The sequence below is a fragment of the Scylla paramamosain genome, chromosome 40 (assembly GCF_035594125.1).
Source record: "Scylla paramamosain isolate STU-SP2022 chromosome 40, ASM3559412v1, whole genome shotgun sequence".
In the NCBI taxonomy this organism is placed as follows: domain Eukaryota; kingdom Metazoa; phylum Arthropoda; class Malacostraca; order Decapoda; family Portunidae; genus Scylla; species Scylla paramamosain.
The window spans coordinates 7201294-7220991 of NC_087190.1; the positions used below are offsets into that span (position 1 = coordinate 7201294).

The window sequence follows — 19698 nt, forward strand, 5'->3', positions numbered from 1 at the left end:
AATGAAAGCAATCTAACCTGTGAGGTTGTGACACATGTTTATAAATATCAGCTGATCGGAACCCTGACGATGCTAGCAGCCATTTCACGATGATCATAACAAAACACACCAACACCCTCACCGTTATGGTAGCAGGAAGAAAAATATCCAGCTACACAATCTCCTACAAACTACAAGTGGTAGATTATGCCGAGGAGCATGGCAATAGAGCAGCAGCAAGGGTTTTTGGGCCACCACCTACGGAAAAAAAATATCCGTATCTGGAGACAGCAACACCAACTGAAGGGCGCAAAGAAAAGGTAAACATAACCTTCGTTGCCTAGCCCCACATTGAGGTTGACATAAAAACGTGGCTGATAAATGAGACAATTTCAGGGAGAAGTGTTTCTATCAAAATGATAATTCATGAGGCCAGGAAAGTAGCAGAACGAGGAATACAGAACTTTGCAGGAACAAAAGGTTGGTGTTATAAGTTTATGAACTTATAACTTTATCAATGCCTACAAAAAACATCTGTTGCACAGCAAATACCTGCTGATTATGCGTTATTTGAAGTCAATGATTCCAGCAGTAGTGACGAAGATGATAAAGACTTTTTTTGGGTTTGAAGATAATGAAGACTTTTCTGGTTATGAAGATGATTAAAGTGTTTCCGTATTTTCTTACTGTGTTTTGGTTTATGTTCAAGTGTAGTGGTAGATTGTTTTTATAAAATGGATTCTGCTTTATTTATTGCTTTATGCATTGCTGGCTTTATTTTAGGTTTCAATGTTTTATTACTATTGTGATTGTTCTGTATGTCTGTACTACCAGCTTGTTTTTTTTTAGTCTACACCAATAGCTAAGCTATTTTTGCAGTTTTTTTTTTTTTTTTTTTTTTTTTGCTTTAGTTATTTTTATTTTATTATTTATTTTTTTTTTTTTTCATTTGGAATGTTTTACAATTACAATACTATTGAGATATTTTGCTTATGCTTGTTGCTTGTCTGTACTACCAACTTGCTTTTATACAGCAATGTTTTGTGCTTGTGTAATGTGCTGTTAAATTGCTTTCAACAATATGTGCTTTAATACACTAAAACATTTTTTTTTTTTCCTGAATCTGACCTGCTGAGATGGGGATACGTCTTATATGTCCGTGCGTCCTATATGCCGTCAAATACAGTGTGTGTGTGTGTGTGTGTGTGTGTGTGTGTATATATATATATATATATATATATATATATATATATATATATATATATATATATATATATATATATATATATATATATATATATATATATATATTGATTGATTGATTGATTCTTTGATAATTAAATGTGAACCACAATGACCAGCAATGATTTTCCTACAGGTGACTTTGGCAATCTTTACACCACTCCATCTGAAAATGATCGTAGAATCACCGGCCTGCCAGGAACATGACTTGTCCTCCCTGAAACTCGTCACCAGTGGTGCAGCTTCCCTTTCAGAGCACGTTGTGAAGAATTTCAAAAAGAAGGTGAGAAAAGACATAATAAATAATCTGCATTACATCAAGTGGGGCCGCTGTGTTATAGCGGGACCACGCGCTCTTTGGAGGCGAGGGGTTCTCAGGTGCACGGGTTCGAATCCTGACCACAGTCAATAGATAAGAAGGGCATCCACTCAGGGTGTTCTCAAATGGAATATCAAAAGTCCTTCTTCAAGAGGCACCATACTGGAATTGAGAAACTGGATGTAAAACTAAAAAAAAAAAATAGTAATAATATCAAGTAGATGCCCTATTAATATGTATGCTTCATTGCAAAACTTGGCTTTAATTTCCGTTTTTTTTTTTTTCTCTGGACTTGATTCTCTCTCTCTCTCTCTCTCTCTCTCTCTCTCTCTCTCTCTCTCTCTCTCTCTCTCTCTCTCTCTCTCTCTCTGATTGCTGGATATAAACTGATGTGTATAGTCGACTGTAAAACTGCTTTGTATTTGTATACTAAAAGTTGAATGAGATAAAAAGAAAATATTCTGTTTATCTGGCTGACCATATATATATATATATATATATATATATATATATATATATATATATATATATATATATATATATATATATATATATATATATATATATATATATATATATATATAGGACCAGATACTGCCACCCCTCCCCCCCCTCCATTACAATCGGATCAGCTTACCTAGATTAGCTTCTTCTAATGTGGGGCCCAAATCTAAGTACCTACTGGTCGCCAACAACTATCACCACCAGGGAAGCTGAGAAAAAATTTATTAGACAAATGTTAGGAAGCACAGATAATACAGCAATCCACATATTGTGGTATAATATCCCATCGGACCACCACCCTCAGTAAGAAAACCATCCACACCCAATAAGATTATACACTCTTGCCATATAATAACCTATATATAATCTTAATGATTTCCCAGACAGACTTCCCCCTCCAAAATCCAGGGAGAAACTAAACAACTGTAACCTGGTTCAAATATTATACAGTCTTCTAATGCCAGATGCGAGCCCAGACATTAGTAGTGTATGCGTCGTGTTTGTGTGCACACTGTCTCTAGCCTCTGTGGCGACTATGTGTCGGTGGGCGTAGCTTGGTATCGGAGACGATGATTTTCTTTCTCGATAATCATCACTCACAACATCCTTGTGCAAGTGGGTTATCAAGGTTAGTCTGGCGTGTTGCAGTTTATTTAGAAAATATAAATTGTTTTTACAGCTGAACAACAGTGCACTTCTTTACTACTCAATCACACGACTAAGATTATAAGCAAAGTTATTAAGACTCTTGTGTCTTGATCAGAGTCTAAGTCTTTGAGTAACTCAAGTCAGAGCGACACGGATTGTGCGTCTGTACTATCTTGGTGTCTGGCTGCTACTGACGCTAAAAGTGACTTGAGGATTGTCCGAGAGGTGTCGAGGCATACGTCATAGATTTCCATAGCCAATAATATCAAGCAAAATGAATGACGTTTTAATCTCCACCCAATGGGAGGTAAGCCTTTAACAAGCTGAATGGGTATAAAACAAACCGGCTGTTTATAGTTAAGCTTGGCTGTTATCAATTCAACGTCCTGTTTACCTCTTGCACAATTCTTCTAATACTGGCGTTAGATTCTCTAACGCGTCTCTAATTTCCTTCTAATTCTACTCCTATATCTATTCTTTTCTTCATGCAAAGTAGTGCCTATTACAGTAGCATTTAACAAGGACAACATACACGAACGCTCACACACACACACACACACACACACACACACACACACACATACATTGCACTTATGTAGAAAGGGAGAGAGATCAAGTGTTTGTTCCCATCCATACTCTGTACAAAGAAAAAAAGACGCCAAGACAAACATGAGACAAACTTATCTGCACATGGGAGTGACCGCTCACACAAGGCAGGAGTAAGGAGTTACTGGGCAGCTCACACCCTCTTAAACAATATGTAGACCCGCCCAGATTATATCCTACCGTAGTGCCAAATAATAATAACTAATATAGTAAAGCACAACGCTTGTTATCCCACTCGTATGTATACCACAAGTATCACTCCCTATGGTATCCAATTCTGTCTCAATCGGTGGCTAGCTCGCTATTGGCTCCAACCGACGCGCCGCACAGCCAGGGTTGCCAGACGTATGAGTAGTGAACTTGTTACGAAAAAGACAGAAAAGGACAAACGTAAATTATTTGGCTTGCAATAAGTTTCTCTAACCTCTAATCCTTCTTCTTATTCTTTTCTCCATTGGGTTCCTCCAATTATTTGTATCTTGTCCTATCGCTCCAATCCTTACTCCAGATTCCCCCTAAGCGGAGATGCCTCTGGCATTTTGCCTCTGTTAATTGGGGGGATCTGAGGAGGTATTTTGCTGATTTTTCCTTGGAATGACTACTGCTTCCGTGTCAGAGACCCGTCTCTGTGTGCTGAGCATATAACAAGAGGCGATAGTGTCTGGCAGGCATGGAGGCATGCATTCCTCACTTTTTTTTTTTTTTTCTCGACCTACCTAAACCTTCCAAACCTTGGTTTAATACAGCTTGTGCTCGTGCTATACATGATAGAGAGATGGCAAACAAAAGGTACTTGAGCCTTCCATCACCAGAATATCATGTGCTTTATATTTCTGTCCGGAACAATGCCAAGTCTGTTCTCCAACTACCCAAAACTCCTTCATTAATAGAAAGTGTGAAAATCTTTCAAGATCTAACTCTTCTTGTGACTTCTGGCACCTAGCCAAAAAAAAGAAGAAAAAAAACATCTCCAATAACTTTGCTTCTTCTGTCCCTCCTTTATTTCAAGCAGATGGCACCATTGTTATCTCATCTGTCTCTAAAGCTGAACTCTTCGCTCAAACCTTTGCTGAAAACGCTACTTTGGACGATTCAGGGCTTGTTCCTCCTTCTCCACCCTCTGACTACTTTATGCTACCTATTAAAATTCTTCACAATGATGTTTTCCATGCCCTCGCTGGCCTAAACCCTCGGAAGGCTTACCGACCTGATGGGGTCCCTCCTTGCTTGCACCTTGCCTAGTCATACTCTTTCAACTCAGTCTGTCAATATCTACCTTTCCTTCTTACTGTAAGTTTGCCTACATTCAGCCTATTCTTAAAAATGGTGCCCGTTCTAATGCCTCAAACTACCGTCCTTTGATCTCCTGTCTATCTAAAGTTTATTAATATATCCTCAACAGGAAGATTCTTAAACATCTATCACTTGACAACCTTCTATCTGATCGCCAGTATGGGTTCCGTCAAGGCCGCTCTACTGGTGATCTTCTGGCTTTCCTTACTGAGTCTTGGTTATCCTCTTTTAGAGATTTTACTGTTGCCTGAGACATATCAAAAGCTTTTGATAGAGTTTGGCACAAAGCTTTGATTTCCAAACTACCCTCGTACGGCTTCTATCCTTCCCTCTGCAACTTCATATTAAGTTTCCTTTCTGACCGTTCTCTTGCTTCTATGGTAGACGGTCACTGTTCTTCTATCAAATCTATGAACAGTGCTGTCCCTCAGGGTTCTGTCCTGTCACCCACTCTTTTCCTGTTATTCATCAATGACCTAAACCAAACTTCTTGTCCTATCCACTCCGACGTTGATCATACAACACTGCACTTTTTCACGTCTTTTCGCAGACATCCAACCCTTCAGGAAGAAAACAGTTCACACAAGGAAGCCACAGAACGCCTACTTCTAATCTCTCTAAATTTTCTGATTGGGGCAGACCAAACTTGGTATTGTTCAATGCCTCAAAAACTCAACTCCTCCATCTATCAACTTGACACAACCTTCCAGACATCTATCTCCTCTTCTTCATTGACACTCAACTGTCCATGTCTTCTACACTGAACATCTTCGGTCTGTCCTTTTCTTATAATCTAAACTGGAAACTTCACATCTCATCTCTAGCTAGAATATCTATGAAATTAGGCGTTCTGAGACGTCTCCGCCAGTTTTTCTCACCCTCCCCTCCCCCAGCTGCTAACTCTGTACATGTACTCCACGTATGAAGTATGCTTCACATGTCTAGGGGGGGGGAGGCGAAGGTTCCACTCATATGCCACCTTGCTCTTCCTCTCCCATTACCTCTTACCATTCCTTTCCCACGCTCCTTTCCCTTTAATTTTCTCTATTTTCATCAACTTACTTTGCTGTTAATTACCCCTTCTATGTTCCTGCAACCCTGCATTCTTTATTAGTTTCTACAAAGATTAAGTTTGTTTAAAGAGTACTTGAGATTTCTGCTAGTGTACGTAAAAAATACAAAATCTAAAGCAGACTATATCATCTATTAAATCAATAGAATTTTGTCCCAGAACTTGCTGCAAAATAATGAATATGACAACATATAGGGGCGCCAGCAGCAGCCCTGCTAAGGTCTATATACAGGCTAGAGCCCTTCTCTTGCTAATCTTACTAGTGGAAGATCATAAAATTTTGGTTTTATCTGACATTTTTTCCAGGTATGAGATACTTTACATAGTTTATTTTCATTGTCGTTTGGTCAATCCTTTAATCAATCTGGTTTATGGCCTCATGCAAGAGGTCACAACAGCTCTGTTTAATTGCTACTCTCCTTTCAGAATTGATGGTGCTAGATTTCAGATCATACTCAAATTTGTCTCCAAGTTTCTCATTGCTGAGTAACCTGGGGCAGCTGCCGCTGGCGGTAATCTCTGTAAACTTTTTGGAGCAAAAATTTCCGTATTTCCTTCAGTTCTGCAAATAATTTTGTGGGATTTGGATGTGAAGCGTGAAAAGCAGCATTAAGAATTTCAAAATTTAGAAGATAGGGTAAGCAAAAAAAAGTTTGGTAAAATCTGTTACTTTTATCAAGAAGCATTTTTTTTCAGTAGTCTGGTAGTATAGTTTTGTCAACCACTGAGGAAAAATATGCCTTAATTTTTCCCATACAATTAAAATCTGTTAAATGCATTTTTCTCTTAAAAGCCCATGTGTTTTACCTGGGTTGACAAACTGCTCATGATTTGTTACTATTTTTTATAGTTGCATAGATGTTCTTGTAATCTTCTCTGCAAAAACCTTACACTGAACCAGTGTGATATTTAAGTTATCACGTAGCTCTGGTTATATGGCCAAGAGTTAAACACTTTTCAACACACAAGGCCAGACTGTGACGTGCATTTAATGGATTTGATATCTCGATTGATATATTTGAATTGTGCTCACCAGCTAGATTATTTGCACTATCTGTTATGTGGGGTAGCTTTTGGAACAGGACAGCCAGGAAGTTGTAGGTTCTTTATAGAAACACGTACAGATTGTGGTTTCTATAATAAGGCCAGGAACAAACGAATAATACTGTGACAGACCCTGAGCGCATGGCTATCTCGGAAGCACCAGCCAGACTGAGGATTACAGGGTTGCCAAGGGTACAATAAATGGAGATACAATATGAAAGATGGTACGGCACTTTACATATCAACACCTCCCTCCACTCTTGTAGCACTGCCTCAAGCGGAACTCTTTTCTCTGAGCCCCTGGGAACGACGTTGAATAACTGGGGGAGTAACTGAACCGGACATATTTTTCTCGTCCAAGCAAGGGATCACAGGGATGTGGGGAAGGGGTCGTCACTGCTGGGTATCACTGGTCGCAGGAAACGGCGGTTGCGTCGCCAGACGCGTCCGCTAGGGAGACGTACCTCGTAGTCTCTGTTCCTGCTGCGGCTCATGACCACGCCAACCTTGTCCCTGCGGAGAAACGTCGGGTCCAGGATACGGACTGTGTCCCCAATGCTTGGCTTAGGGAGGATTCGGGCGTGTTGGTCATAGAAAGCCTGCACCTGGGCAGCTCGGGCGGCAGGGCGACGGTTGCAGATCTCCCGTCTTAGCCTGCCAGTCCGCGGAGGATTCCGGGTGGGCAGGGACGCAGGAGCGAAGTGGGCGGCCATACATGTGTTGCGCAGGGGATCATCCTGTGAAGTTGGGAGCGTTGCGTAGCTCCAGGAGACCTCTGGCGAACTCTTCTGTGTCGATGTTGCCGGAGGGGGCTGTCTTCAGGATAAGGTGCTTCACTGACTTGACACCCGCCTCAGCGTGGCCGTTAGACTGGGGATAGTGCGGCGAGTTCACTACGTGGTGGTCACCCCAGCGCTCCATGAAATTCTGGAGGTCGGCGCTGGCGAATTGGGGACCACCATCGGTACGTAGGCGGAGGAGAACACCGGCGGAGGGTATATACCAGCGAGAAAAAAAAAAAAATCGTGCTAAACATGGGAGATGTAACACGTTGAACTCTTGTTTCCCGCCTAGGGTGAAACGTCTCCTGGTAGCGGTGTGAAGAGACACGAGTACGCAAAACACTGCACACATAATACTAGGCACTGCACACAGTCACAAAAGTCACTGCCGCACTGTGGATCCCGGAGAAGGGCGTGAAGAGGCAGTGGAATCCTGCTGGCAGTGGTGGGATGCCATGGGTGCCGGCGTCAGTAGAAGTTCCTTGGCTCATAATACTCACTGTGCCATGTTATGTGGAGTAGCTGTCGGGACAGGACAGCCAGGAAGTTGCAGATTCTTTATAGAAACACGTACAGACTGTGATTTCTATATTAAGGCCAGGAACAAACGAATAATGCCATGGCAGACCCTGAGCGAGTGGCTACCTCGGAAGCACCAGCCAGACTGAGGATTACAGGGGTGCCAAGCGTACAGTAAATGGAGGTACAGTATGAAACATGATACATTACATATCCACACCATCCAATCCCAACCAAACCAATGTTAATGTTGTTTGATTTGAGAAAATCGCTAATTGCATCAAACTCTGGCCAACAAGTATAATACCTAAGAAAGCAGTGAAAACTGTTCTTTCTTGGAAAAATACTTGGCACCCAAACATAAATATAAATATAATGTTGATGTACAGAAAAATAAATATCTTTAAAGAAAGGAAACGATAGAAGGAACGACGATCTATCTAAAGACAAAAAGGAAAAGAAGGAAGCACAGTGGGTCACATATGATATAAGAAAAGGATAAGCAAATAATTAAAATAGAGGGATGTATCAGACTACTAGATTCATATGGCACAAGGAAGGAATAAGAAAAACAAAAACAAAATTGAGAACACTGGGTCTGCAGTAGCCGATTCATGCACAAAAAGCTTGTTGCAGTTTTATTATTATTATTATTTTTTTTTTTTTTTATTATTATTTTTTTTCATTTTATTAATTAATTTATTTATTTATTTATTTACTCATTTATTTATTTATTTATTTTTATTTATTTATTTATTTTTTTTTTTTGACGCGCGCTTTGCACTTTCATCGCCAAGGTTTGTGTTTAATAAACGGAAACGACACACGTCTGAAGATATTTCCCGCATCAAGACCCAATGATCAAACAATGACAGATAGCCAAAATGCACCAAGTTACTTGATGTGGCGTACAGTTCACTGAGATGCGGTTGGCGGTGGGGCTTCTTTATTTCCATCGTTAACGTTAGTGGTCAATATATGAAGATTACACAAAATCACACACTCTTGTTTGGAGAATTCTTTCGCATCAGGATCCGATGGCCAGACAAGGAAGAATCTCGACACTGCCTGAGCTTCGCCGCTAAAGTGATACGCGAGGGCCTGCTGACGTATCTGGCTGGTACCCGAAGGACGAATTTTAAACGCACGTATCTTGTTTTGGGCCATTTACACATACTCTACGCAGATCATGTATGGTTTAATACTGAAATGTTTATTTCATATTAAATAATCTAAATTATCTAAATAATCTGTGTGTGTGTGTGTGTGTGTGTGTGTGTGTGAAAACTCGAGGACAGCCGGATCTCAAAAAAGGACAGAACTGGCAACCATGCGCCGCACACAAAAACAGACGCGTCAGCCAGCCTGATGTGGCAGAATAAAATGTCCGGGGTGTCCGAATCCCGTGTTGATTGCCAGACGTGCGTTGCATCACCCATTTACACCTGGCCGGCGTCCGACTCTTGAACACGCTTAACTGGTTTAGGCTAGGTTAAGTTAGGTTAGGATTAGGTTGGGCTAGGTTTAGACTCTCATGAATAGGAAAAATGAGTCTTAAAAATTGTTTGAAATCGTTACAGTAATAATAATAGATAAATAACTTTGTAACAATAGACTAGGTTAAGTTAGAACTAGGTTCGGTTAGGTTTATACCCTCATGAATAGGAAAGGTGTCTTAAAAACTGTTTGAAATCGATACAATGGTAATATTTAAGAAGTGAAAAAAGGAAATGATAATTAGCTACAACCGAACGATGACGAACGTCAGCCGCAATCTTTTAATATTTCCTTAATAGTATCTAAATATTTCTGGTACTCAGTGATCATAATAATGGTACTCAGTAACATAATAATATTTGTGATACAATATTATTAGCGTTAACATAAATTTTTGAGTATTAGGATAACGTGTAACTATAAAATTGAAATTCATACAAGACATCGTGCTGAGTGATTCAAAACATCATGAACGTTCATCATACCGAACAACATCGGCCGCTTACATACAACTTTCCATTCGGACGCTTTTAGACACCCTCACTGCATCCCGCTCCACGAGCGGGATGCAGTGAGGATGTCTAAAAGGATGTTCAGTCACGGACATTTCATACTGCCACATCGGCCGTATTACTTCTAAAAGTACTTGATTCCGTCCTGGGAAGGCTAGCTCCGCCCTTTGCAGTGACATCGCATGTGACTGACTCCTCATTAACGTATTAGTATTAACTCATTAGTATTAACTAATACTAATGTTTGTTTTTTTTATTATGTAGGAGGTACACCGGCCAAGGGCATCAAAAAAAAAAAAAAAAAAAAAACTTAGATGTCGGTCCCCGAATAGGGTCCGAAGCGGTAGTAGAAAACTGAATGATAATTGACTTGAAATTGAAAGAGTTTAAGTCATAAGAAGGTGAAAATACAGAAGCAGGCAGGGCGTTCCAGAGTTTACCAAAGAAAGAGACGAATGACTGAGAACACCGGTTAACTCTTGCATTAGAGAGATGGACAGAATAAGGGTGAGAGAAAGAAGAAAGTCTTGTGCAGCGAGGCCGTGGGAGGTGAGGAGGCATGCAATTAGCAAAATCAGAAGAGCAGTTAGCATGAAAGTAACAGTAGAAGATATTAAGAGATATAATATTGCGGTGATGAGAAAGAGGCTGAAGACAGTCAGTTGGAGAAGAGCAGTTGATGAGACGAAAAGCTTTAGATTCCACCCTGTCTAAAAGAGCGGTATGAATGGAACCCCCCAGACATGTGAAGCATACTCCATACATACACGGATAAGGCTCTTGTACAGAGTTAGGAGCTTGGGGGATGAGAAAAACTGGAGGAGACGTCTCAGAACTTCCTAACTTAATGGAAGCTGTTTTAGCTAGAGATGAAATGTGAAGTTTCCAGTTTAGATTATAAGAAAAGGACAGACCGAGGATGTTCAATGTAGAAAAGAGGGACAGTTGAGTGAAGTTGAAGAAGAGGGGATAATTGTCTGGAAGATTGTGTTGAATTGATGGAGGAATTCAGTTTTTGAGGCATTGAACAATACCAAGTTTGCTCTACCCAATCAAAAATTTTAAAGAGATCAGAACTTAGGCGTTCTGTAGCTTCCTTGCATGAACTGTTTACTTCCTGAAGGGTTGAACGTCTAGGAAAAGATGTGAAGTGCAGGATGGTATCATCAGCGCAGGAGTCGATAGGACAAGAAGTCTGGTTTAGATCATTGATGAATGATAGGAAGAGAGTGGATGACAGAACAGAAGCCTGAGGAACATCACTGTTAATAGATTTAGGAGAACAGTGACCATCTACCACAGCTAACAGCAACAGAACGGTCAGAAAGGAAATTTGAGATGAAGTTTCGGAGAGAAGGATAGATAGAAGCCGTAGGAGGGTAGTTTGGAAATCAAAGCTTTGTGCCAGATTCTATCAAAAGTTTTTGATGTCTAAGGCAACGGCAAGTTTCACCAAAATCTCTAAAAGAGGATGAACAAGATTCAATAAAGAAAGCCAGATCACCAGTAGAGCGGCCTTGATGGAACGCATACTGATGATCAGATAGAAGGTTATGAAGTAATAGATATTTAAAAATCTTCCTGTTGAGGATAGATTAAAAAACGTTAGATAGGCAGAAAATTAAAGCAATAGCACGGTAGTTTGAGGGATTAGTTTTAGGAACAGCCTGAATGTAGGCAGACTTCCAACAAGAAGGTAAATGTTGACTGACAGAGTTGAAAGAGTTTGAGTAGGCAAGGTGCAAGCACGGAGGCACAGTTTCAGAGAATAATGTGAGGGACCCCATCAGGTCCATACGCCTTCCGAGGATTTAGGCCAGCGAGGGCATGGAAAATAATATTGCGAAGAATTTTAATAGGTAGCATGAAGTAGTCAGAGGGTGGAGGAGAGAGAGGAACAAGCCCTGAATCGTCTAAGGTAGAGCTTTTAGCAAAGGTTTGAACAAAGAGTTCAGGTTTATAAATAGATGTGATAGCAGCGGTACAATCTAGTTGAAATAAAGGAGGGAAAGAAGAAGAAGCAAAGTTACTGGAAATGTTTTTGGCTTGGTGCCAGAAGTCACGAGATGAGTTAGATCTTGAAAGATTTTGACACTTTCTATTAATGAAGGAATTTTTGGCTAGTTGGAGGACAGACTTGGCATAGTTCTGGGCAGAAATATAAAGTTCACGAGATTCTGGTGATGGAAGGCTCAAGTACCTTTTGTGGACCACCTCTCTATCATGTATAGCACGAGCACAAGCTGTGTTAAACCAAAGTTTGGAATGTTTAAGTTCAGAAAAAGAGTGAGGAATGTACGCCTCCATTTCCGACCCTATCACCTTTGTTATGCACTCGGCACACAGAGATGTGTCTCTGACATGGAAGCAGTAGTCATTCCAAGGAAAATAAGCAAAATACCTCCTAAGGTCCCCTGAATTAGCAGAGGCAAAACACCAGAGGCACCTCCATTTAGAGGAATCTTGAGGAGGAATTCGAGCAATAGGACAAGATACAGATATGAGATTGTGATCAGAAAAACCCAATGGAGAAAATAGGGTAACAGCATAAGCAGAAGGATTAGAGGTTAGGAAAAGGTCAAGAATGTTGGGCGTATGTCCAAGACGGTCAGGAATATGAGTACGGTGTTGCACCAATTCCTCTAGGTCGTGGAGGATAGCAAAGTTAAAGGCTAGTTCACCAGGATGGTCAATAAAGAGAGAGGAAAGCCAAAGCTGGTGGTGAACATTGAAGTCTTCAAGAAAGGATAGCTCAGCAAAATGGAATGTGCTCTACTCTGTAAGTTAAGCAGTCAAAGAATTTCTTATTATCAGAGGAGTTAGGTAAGAGATATAAAGCACAGATAAATTTAGTTTGAGAGAGATTTGAGTTTGAGAGTGGATTAAAAATGAGGATAGAGAAAGTAGGAGGAAACAGGAAAGGAGCTACAGTCGGTTACCTCAGACACATGTGTTTCAGTAAGGAAAAGAAGATGAGGTGTAGTATAGGAAAGGTGGTTTTCTACAGATTGAAAATTAGATCTAAGACCACAAATGTTGCAGAAGTTAATAAAGGAAAAGTTGAGGGGGGTGTCAAGACACTTAAAGGCGATACCAGAAGAGCAGTCCGATCTGGGAGCAGTTCCGAGGCTGGTGTAGGAGTCACCATGATAATTCTGATTTTTGAGTGAAGGGTGCGTGTCTAATTAGGTACTTGTAGTTTTGTGTGAAGGGAGAGAGTTGTCTTTAGAGGGCAAGCTGTGACTACCCTCTTGTGTTGTGAGACATATAAAGGGAAACAAACGTTCAGTGAGGTCACAGATGGGTTTAATGATAAGTTCACAGCACCCCTTGATCCAGTGCTTTAGACTTCACGGAGCGTAATTATCGTTTCGGCAGATGCCTACTGCCTACTGTCTGCCTCGCTCTCCTCTCTCTCTCTCTCTCTCTCTCTCTCTCTCTCTCTCTCTCTCTCTCTCTCTCTCTCTCTCTCTCTCTCTCTCTCTCCACGTCTCACAGGCCCGCTCACTATGCGACAATAACATTTTAATAAGCTTGCTTGCTGAATGACCCTGAAAGGATTGGTTGCAATTGATATTGCATGATATACGTTAATTTCCATGTTTACAAGGAGCAGTAGTTTTAATATGGTGCAATGAAAAGAAGTGGGGGAAATTATATATATATATATATATATATATATATATATATATATATATATATATATATATATATATATATATATATATATATATATATATATATATATATATATATATATATATATATATATATATATATATATATATATATATATATATATATATATATATATATATATATATATATATATATATATATATATTATCCTACACAACTTTGTGGCCACAGACGCGCCAGACTTAGCAGTCTCCCGCTTTCTTTTCTCTTTTTTTTCTCGCTATTTCTCTGCTCTCTATTCTCGCTGTATACACAGGGTGTAACACGAGTTTCTGCAAATACTGAAAGAGGTGAAAGAACGTGTAATTCTAAGTAGAAAATATTCTATACACAAATGCATTTTATGGGTTTGTTTACTCGTCAGAGGAGTTGAAAATGTATGGGACTCGCGGTGTAGCTATGAGGTGACGGACAGACAGTTGCGATGTCGCGGCCTCGAAGGTGCCACTTGGTCAAATTACGAATGGTTTAATCTTATTTTTTGAAAGCTGTGGAATATTACAGTATCTTATAACAAGACAAATGGTATTAAAAAGCATGTAATTTACCGATAAGCATTACATGCGGTAATTAGAAGTACTCCTGTAAAATGATACGTGGCATCATCACTCAGCTGTTTTCAAGATCGCTCGGACTCACTTTTTCTCCCCCCACCATCTCCTCCTTCAGTTCAATGATATGAAATAGCATTTTACAGGAGTATTTTTAATCACCGCAATAATGTTGTCATGTAATGAACTCAGTAGGGTTGTGGTAGGGTGTTAACTTCACAACCCTTTGTTAGGGAGGAGAACACAGGATGTGTTGGAAGCCTCTGTGTCATGTGAGCTTCATTGGCAGATGAACAAATTCTTCTAACTGTTGCCTCACTCACGTTGGTGGCTTTTGCTGTTCAGGCAACAGCTCTTGAGGGATCAAGTAATGGCCCCCTATTAACCCTTTCTTTCAAAAAATACTTATTTACAGAGTAAATAAGCTCTTTTTCTCGGCTATGGAGGTGACGAAAACGAGCGGGAGATGTAGTTTCCATCCTGGCTGGCGGCGCGAGAGGAAATGACCTATGGATTAACATGGTCAGTCTGACCGTGTAACCTCACTCGATCACCCATGAAAAAGTGACAACACTAGGAGGAAACGTTGTGGTGTTTGCAAAAAAAGAAAAAAAATGCAAGTATCGTTAAAAAAAAAAAAAAAACATATTACACTAACTTGCCTTTTTAGAGCATCACAATGTATATATATATACTACGACATCATTTGATTCTGAGGTAGGAAGCAGCTGACATAAAGTGTGTCTTGGTGTAAGTGTTGCAGCGTCGCAGGCCGGGGAACCCCTAGAAAGGACAACGCCCAAACGCTCAATTCAAATTGGTCAGACCATAGCCAAAAACGTCTACCACAACTATTTCAACCTAATGGCACCACTGGCATTTCATTTACCTCTAAAGCTGAAGTTTTCGTTCAAAACTTTGGTAAAAACTCTACCTTGGATGATTCAGGGCTTCCTTCTCTCTTTCTATATCATGGCTCCCAATAAGGTTGTTCACAATGATGTTTTCCAAGCCCTCGCTCGTCTTAACTCTTGGAAGGATTACCGTGGATATCAATGAAGTGCGCGTTCCAGAATACACTACCTTAAGGGATGCTTGCATCCCTTAAGATGTAGTTGATCGCCACAGATCAACAGGCTTCTACGCTTTGGAATGGTGTCTTGATGCCACACCTTACCTTCCCTATGCAACTTGGCAACTTGTTTTTAAAGTATGTGGTCTTGCAGATTAACATAGTTTACAAATTGGATCGTAGGGATAAATATCCTTGCTGATATCTGTGTTTGATGGTGAAACGCAGTTCTGTATTGTTGGAATGAACAATTTGACAACAAAGAATTGTACGAGTGAACTGACAAATGTACTGTGGGGCAACACTGCAGACATTTAGTGAACGTGTTTACAAAGAAACGCCTGGAACTAGAAGATGCTTCGGTTCGATGTTTTGGTGAATAATTTTTTTCCTGCTACGTAAGGAAATGTTATTTTTGTTATCGGAAGCAATAAAGAAGTGAGTATCTTCATGAGTGGGCTGCACGTGTGGATTATTATAATGGGTTGGGTTACGTGAATGTGCAGATCGCTTAGCTTTTTATCAGTTTAATCAGCGAAGCAACAGCTTAACCGAGATGCTGGAACTGAAGTAAGGTTGGAGATCGGTGGGTAGAATGTGACGGGGAATGATAATCCTGTACTAGACATATGATGAAGATAAACAACAGTAAATAAGCATTCTGTTAACTTTTATTTTTACTTCAGGTGGAGGCATTAGTATACAACTTATGGGGAATGACGGAACTTGCCTCCTTTGCTACCGGCTGCATTGTTACACAGGACTGGAAAAGCCTTTGTATTGGAAAAGTCATGCCCTTCTTCGAAGTTAAGGTATACAGTCTTTTCCATATTCAATAAATTGTCGAAAAGATCTTACAATTAAGTAAGTCAAATGACTACTGAATACTGTGTGTGTGTGTGTGTGTGTGTGTGTGTGTGTGTGTGTGTGTGTGTGTGTGTGTGTGTGTGTGTGTGTGTGTGTGTGTGTGTGTTGTTCATCAGAATGATTGAATGACTGAATGTTTAAGAAAAAAAGGGAAGGCGCCGCAACGTCATGGTCATATGGCGCCGCTACAAAATGTTCAAAACAACTAAAATGATATCAGAATAGAATTAATGAAGTTAACACCTGCAGGTAGTGGACCCAAGTAGCGGGCAGCTCTTGGGGGCTGATGAGCCTGGAGAAATTTGTGTGCGGAGCCCCACCACAATGATCGGCTACGCTAACAACTCGGCTGCTACCTCCTCCATGATAGATGCCGAAGGTTGGGTTCACACGGGTGATTACGGCTATTACGACAGCCAGGGCTTGATCTACTTGACTGACAGAATTAAAGACCTCATGAAGACTAGGTCACATATACAGGTGAGGAAAAAATATGTATGTATGTTATTGTTATGTATGTATATGTTATGTATGTATGTATGTGTTATTTTCATCATAAAATTTTCTTTTAAGAGAGAGAGAGAGAGAGAGAGAGAGAGAGAGAGAGAGAGAGAGAGAGAGAGAGAGAGAGAGAGAGAGAGAGAGAGATATTCCAACCTCTTAGCAATAATTTGCAGGTACAGCCGTCAGAACTGGAGGATTTGCTGCTACAACACCCACATGTGGCTGAAGCTGTGGTGATTGGCGTGTGTCAGGAGGACTTTGAGGAGATGCCGCGGGCATTCGTGGTGCTGGAGCCTGAAGCTCCTGTCCAACCTGAGGTCCTCCAGCGGTTTGTCAATGGTGAGGCAAGACATATCATTGATGTTTATATTGACGCATGTAAAATATTCAATGAATTTTCATTTGTATAGAAAAAGGCAGTTGGAGAAAATACGAAATGAAATTTTATTTCATTTTACATAAATTTTACTTTTATAATGTTACAAATATTTAAAAAATTCATCAGCTATGTATCATTCATAATGGAGTATTAAGATAATGCATATAAGTTATTAGTGAACCGCCAGTTAATACTTAAAAAATCAGTAGATTCAGGAAAAGTGCTAGTAATGTGGAGGCAAACGAATGTAAAGCTCATCTTTAAGAAAGAAGATAAAACGTCAATAGTGAACTACTGACCTGTTAGCTTTACCTAAATTTTAGGTTAAATAATGCAGTCAGTAATTGCGAGGAATATTAAGGATCATTTACTTGAAGATAAGCTTGAGTCACAGCATGGCTTCATGAAGGGGGAAGTTATGCTTTTATGAACCTGTTGAGTTTTTTTTTTTCTTTTTATGGTAAAGTAGATGAGAATAGTTATGATATACTTTAGTAAGGCTTTCGACAAGGTAGCCCATCAAAACCTCTTGAGGAAGGTTAGAACGCATGTGATAGATGGACAAGTGTTAAGCTAGATATGATCACCATAGCTAAGTAATAAAAGCAGATAAGAAAGGGATTCACTTTGTGTAAATTTACCGCGTGTATGACCTATCCAACTGCCGGACGCATGGAAGTATCAAGCCATCATTGTGACGTCACGATAGGTTTCTACGCTCCGCCCAAAGTTATGCTTTCTACCGCGCGACATGTGGCACAACATAAGCTTATAATGTTTACATTAAGCAGATTTTTTTTTTTCATTTCTTTATTGAAAATTCCTATTTATATTAATAACTTTTATTATGCTGTAATCCTATCATAAGTTTAGTTTACTGTACGTACTACTATCGTAGTCAGAATTTCTGAAACACTACGTCATTCCCAGGCATGTATCGTACATGTAAGGAAAGCAAACATGATAGGTGTGCAAATCATGTAAACATATTACTCAGCACGCATATTTCTCATCACTATTAAGAAACGAATCCTCATCATCATCGCTATCGTGGTTGGTGATGACGGCTTCTACAGTCTCGTGTATGTTGTTCTCGGAAGTGACGTCATAACGACGTCCTGACACCTTCATACAGTGTCCCCATGAAAAGTTAATTTCTTAATTACTTATTACACGAAAACTATGAAATGCTGAAGAATGAAATTTGGATGACAAATTAACAAAATATGGCAGTCTTTTTCAATATCTGATTTTTAACAGTAACATAATTACCAAGGTTGCTGTGTAGCTCGAATGATATGCTCATTATGAGCGCCGGCAGATTTTCTTTCAGAATTTCCACGATCTAAGTTCTAGCGAGTTCACTGTCTTTGAAATTGTTTGAAAAATATCTTGATTGCTGGTATGGATGAGACATTTCTAAGACTAAAGTGTTTCCCATATTTTCGCTGAGTGTGCACTAATGATTTCGTCTCTAGATACAATTTTATGATTTTCGAGCGTTGCTAGACTGAGAGTGTCAAAGTTGAGCCAAACTGATAATACTCATCGGGAAAAAAAAAAAAAAAAAAACGCTTCTCGATCCTAACCTGAAAAGAAACAGACATTTTATGAAACAACGTAAGAAGTGAATAAATGAAAAAAAAATATTTTCTTTGTGGGGGCACCCCATATGTCAGGTGTGGGTTTCCTAGAGGTCTATCCAGAACTCGGGATCAGCGCATGCGTGAACAACATGCCAGATGTACGGTTCGATACCTCATTTGCGGCCTGCCGTCACGGAGTAAGTATCCTCTCGATGCTCTGAGGATGAATTTGGTAGATGATATATTCGGATCATGGTTTCTTGCGACGGTTTGAATACTCAGATTCATTATTTTCGTGTCTGATGCTATTGTTCTTACATTTTGTGTCAGCTTCGTTCCCTCAATCTTCTTTTGGTTTTTACGAACACACACACACACACACACACACACACATATATATATATATATATATATATATATATATATATATATATATATATATATATATATATATATATATATATATATATATATATATGCCTACACGTGGCAGTCCCTGTATGAAATATCATCCCCATCCATAAATCTGTCTAATTTTCTCATCCAGCTCCCTAATGACAACACTAACTGAGTCTATTCCATTCATCTACCCCTCTATTTGAGATCCAATTCCTTCCTATCTTTTTCTTAAACCTAAATTTTTCAAGCTTGAACCCTTTATTTCTTTTTCTCTCCTGTTTACTGATCCTAAGGTCGCTCAGACTCGCTCCCCCTCCTTCCTCGCTTCGATGGTGCCACGTAGTATTTTACAGGAGTACTTTTAAACACCGCAATAATGCTGTTGTGTAATGTTTATCGGTGAATTATATGCTTTTAATACCATTTGTCTCGTTATAAGATATTGCAATATTCCACAGTTTGCAAAAAGTAAGATTAAACCATTCGTAATTTGACCAAGTGGCACCTACGAGGCTGCGACAATACAACTGTCTGTCTGTCACCTCATAGCTACACGCACAACACACCCGCGAGTCCCATACATTTTTGACCTCCTCTGACGGGTAAACAAAGCCTTGAAAATTC

The 19698-nt window shown here is 39.7% G+C and overlaps 1 protein-coding gene across 4 annotated transcripts in view; it reads left to right on the top strand.

The window, feature by feature from the left end:
- The window catches only part of LOC135092379 (uncharacterized), an 80305-nt gene that overhangs the window by 52638 nt on the left and 7969 nt on the right, over positions 1-19698 (top strand). For 2 of the 4 annotated variants that reach the window (XM_063990835.1, XM_063990839.1), the window contains 4 exons: positions 1358-1504; positions 16026-16151; positions 16456-16686; positions 16884-17049. In XM_063990835.1, the coding sequence (XP_063846905.1) occupies positions 1358-1504; positions 16026-16151; positions 16456-16686; positions 16884-17049 (670 nt within the window). Of the gene's footprint in view, positions 1-1357; positions 1505-16025; positions 16152-16455; positions 16687-16883; positions 17050-18768; positions 18873-19698 lie in introns of all 4 variants that reach the window. The other 2 variants (XM_063990836.1, XM_063990838.1) reach the window with 2 other exon arrangements.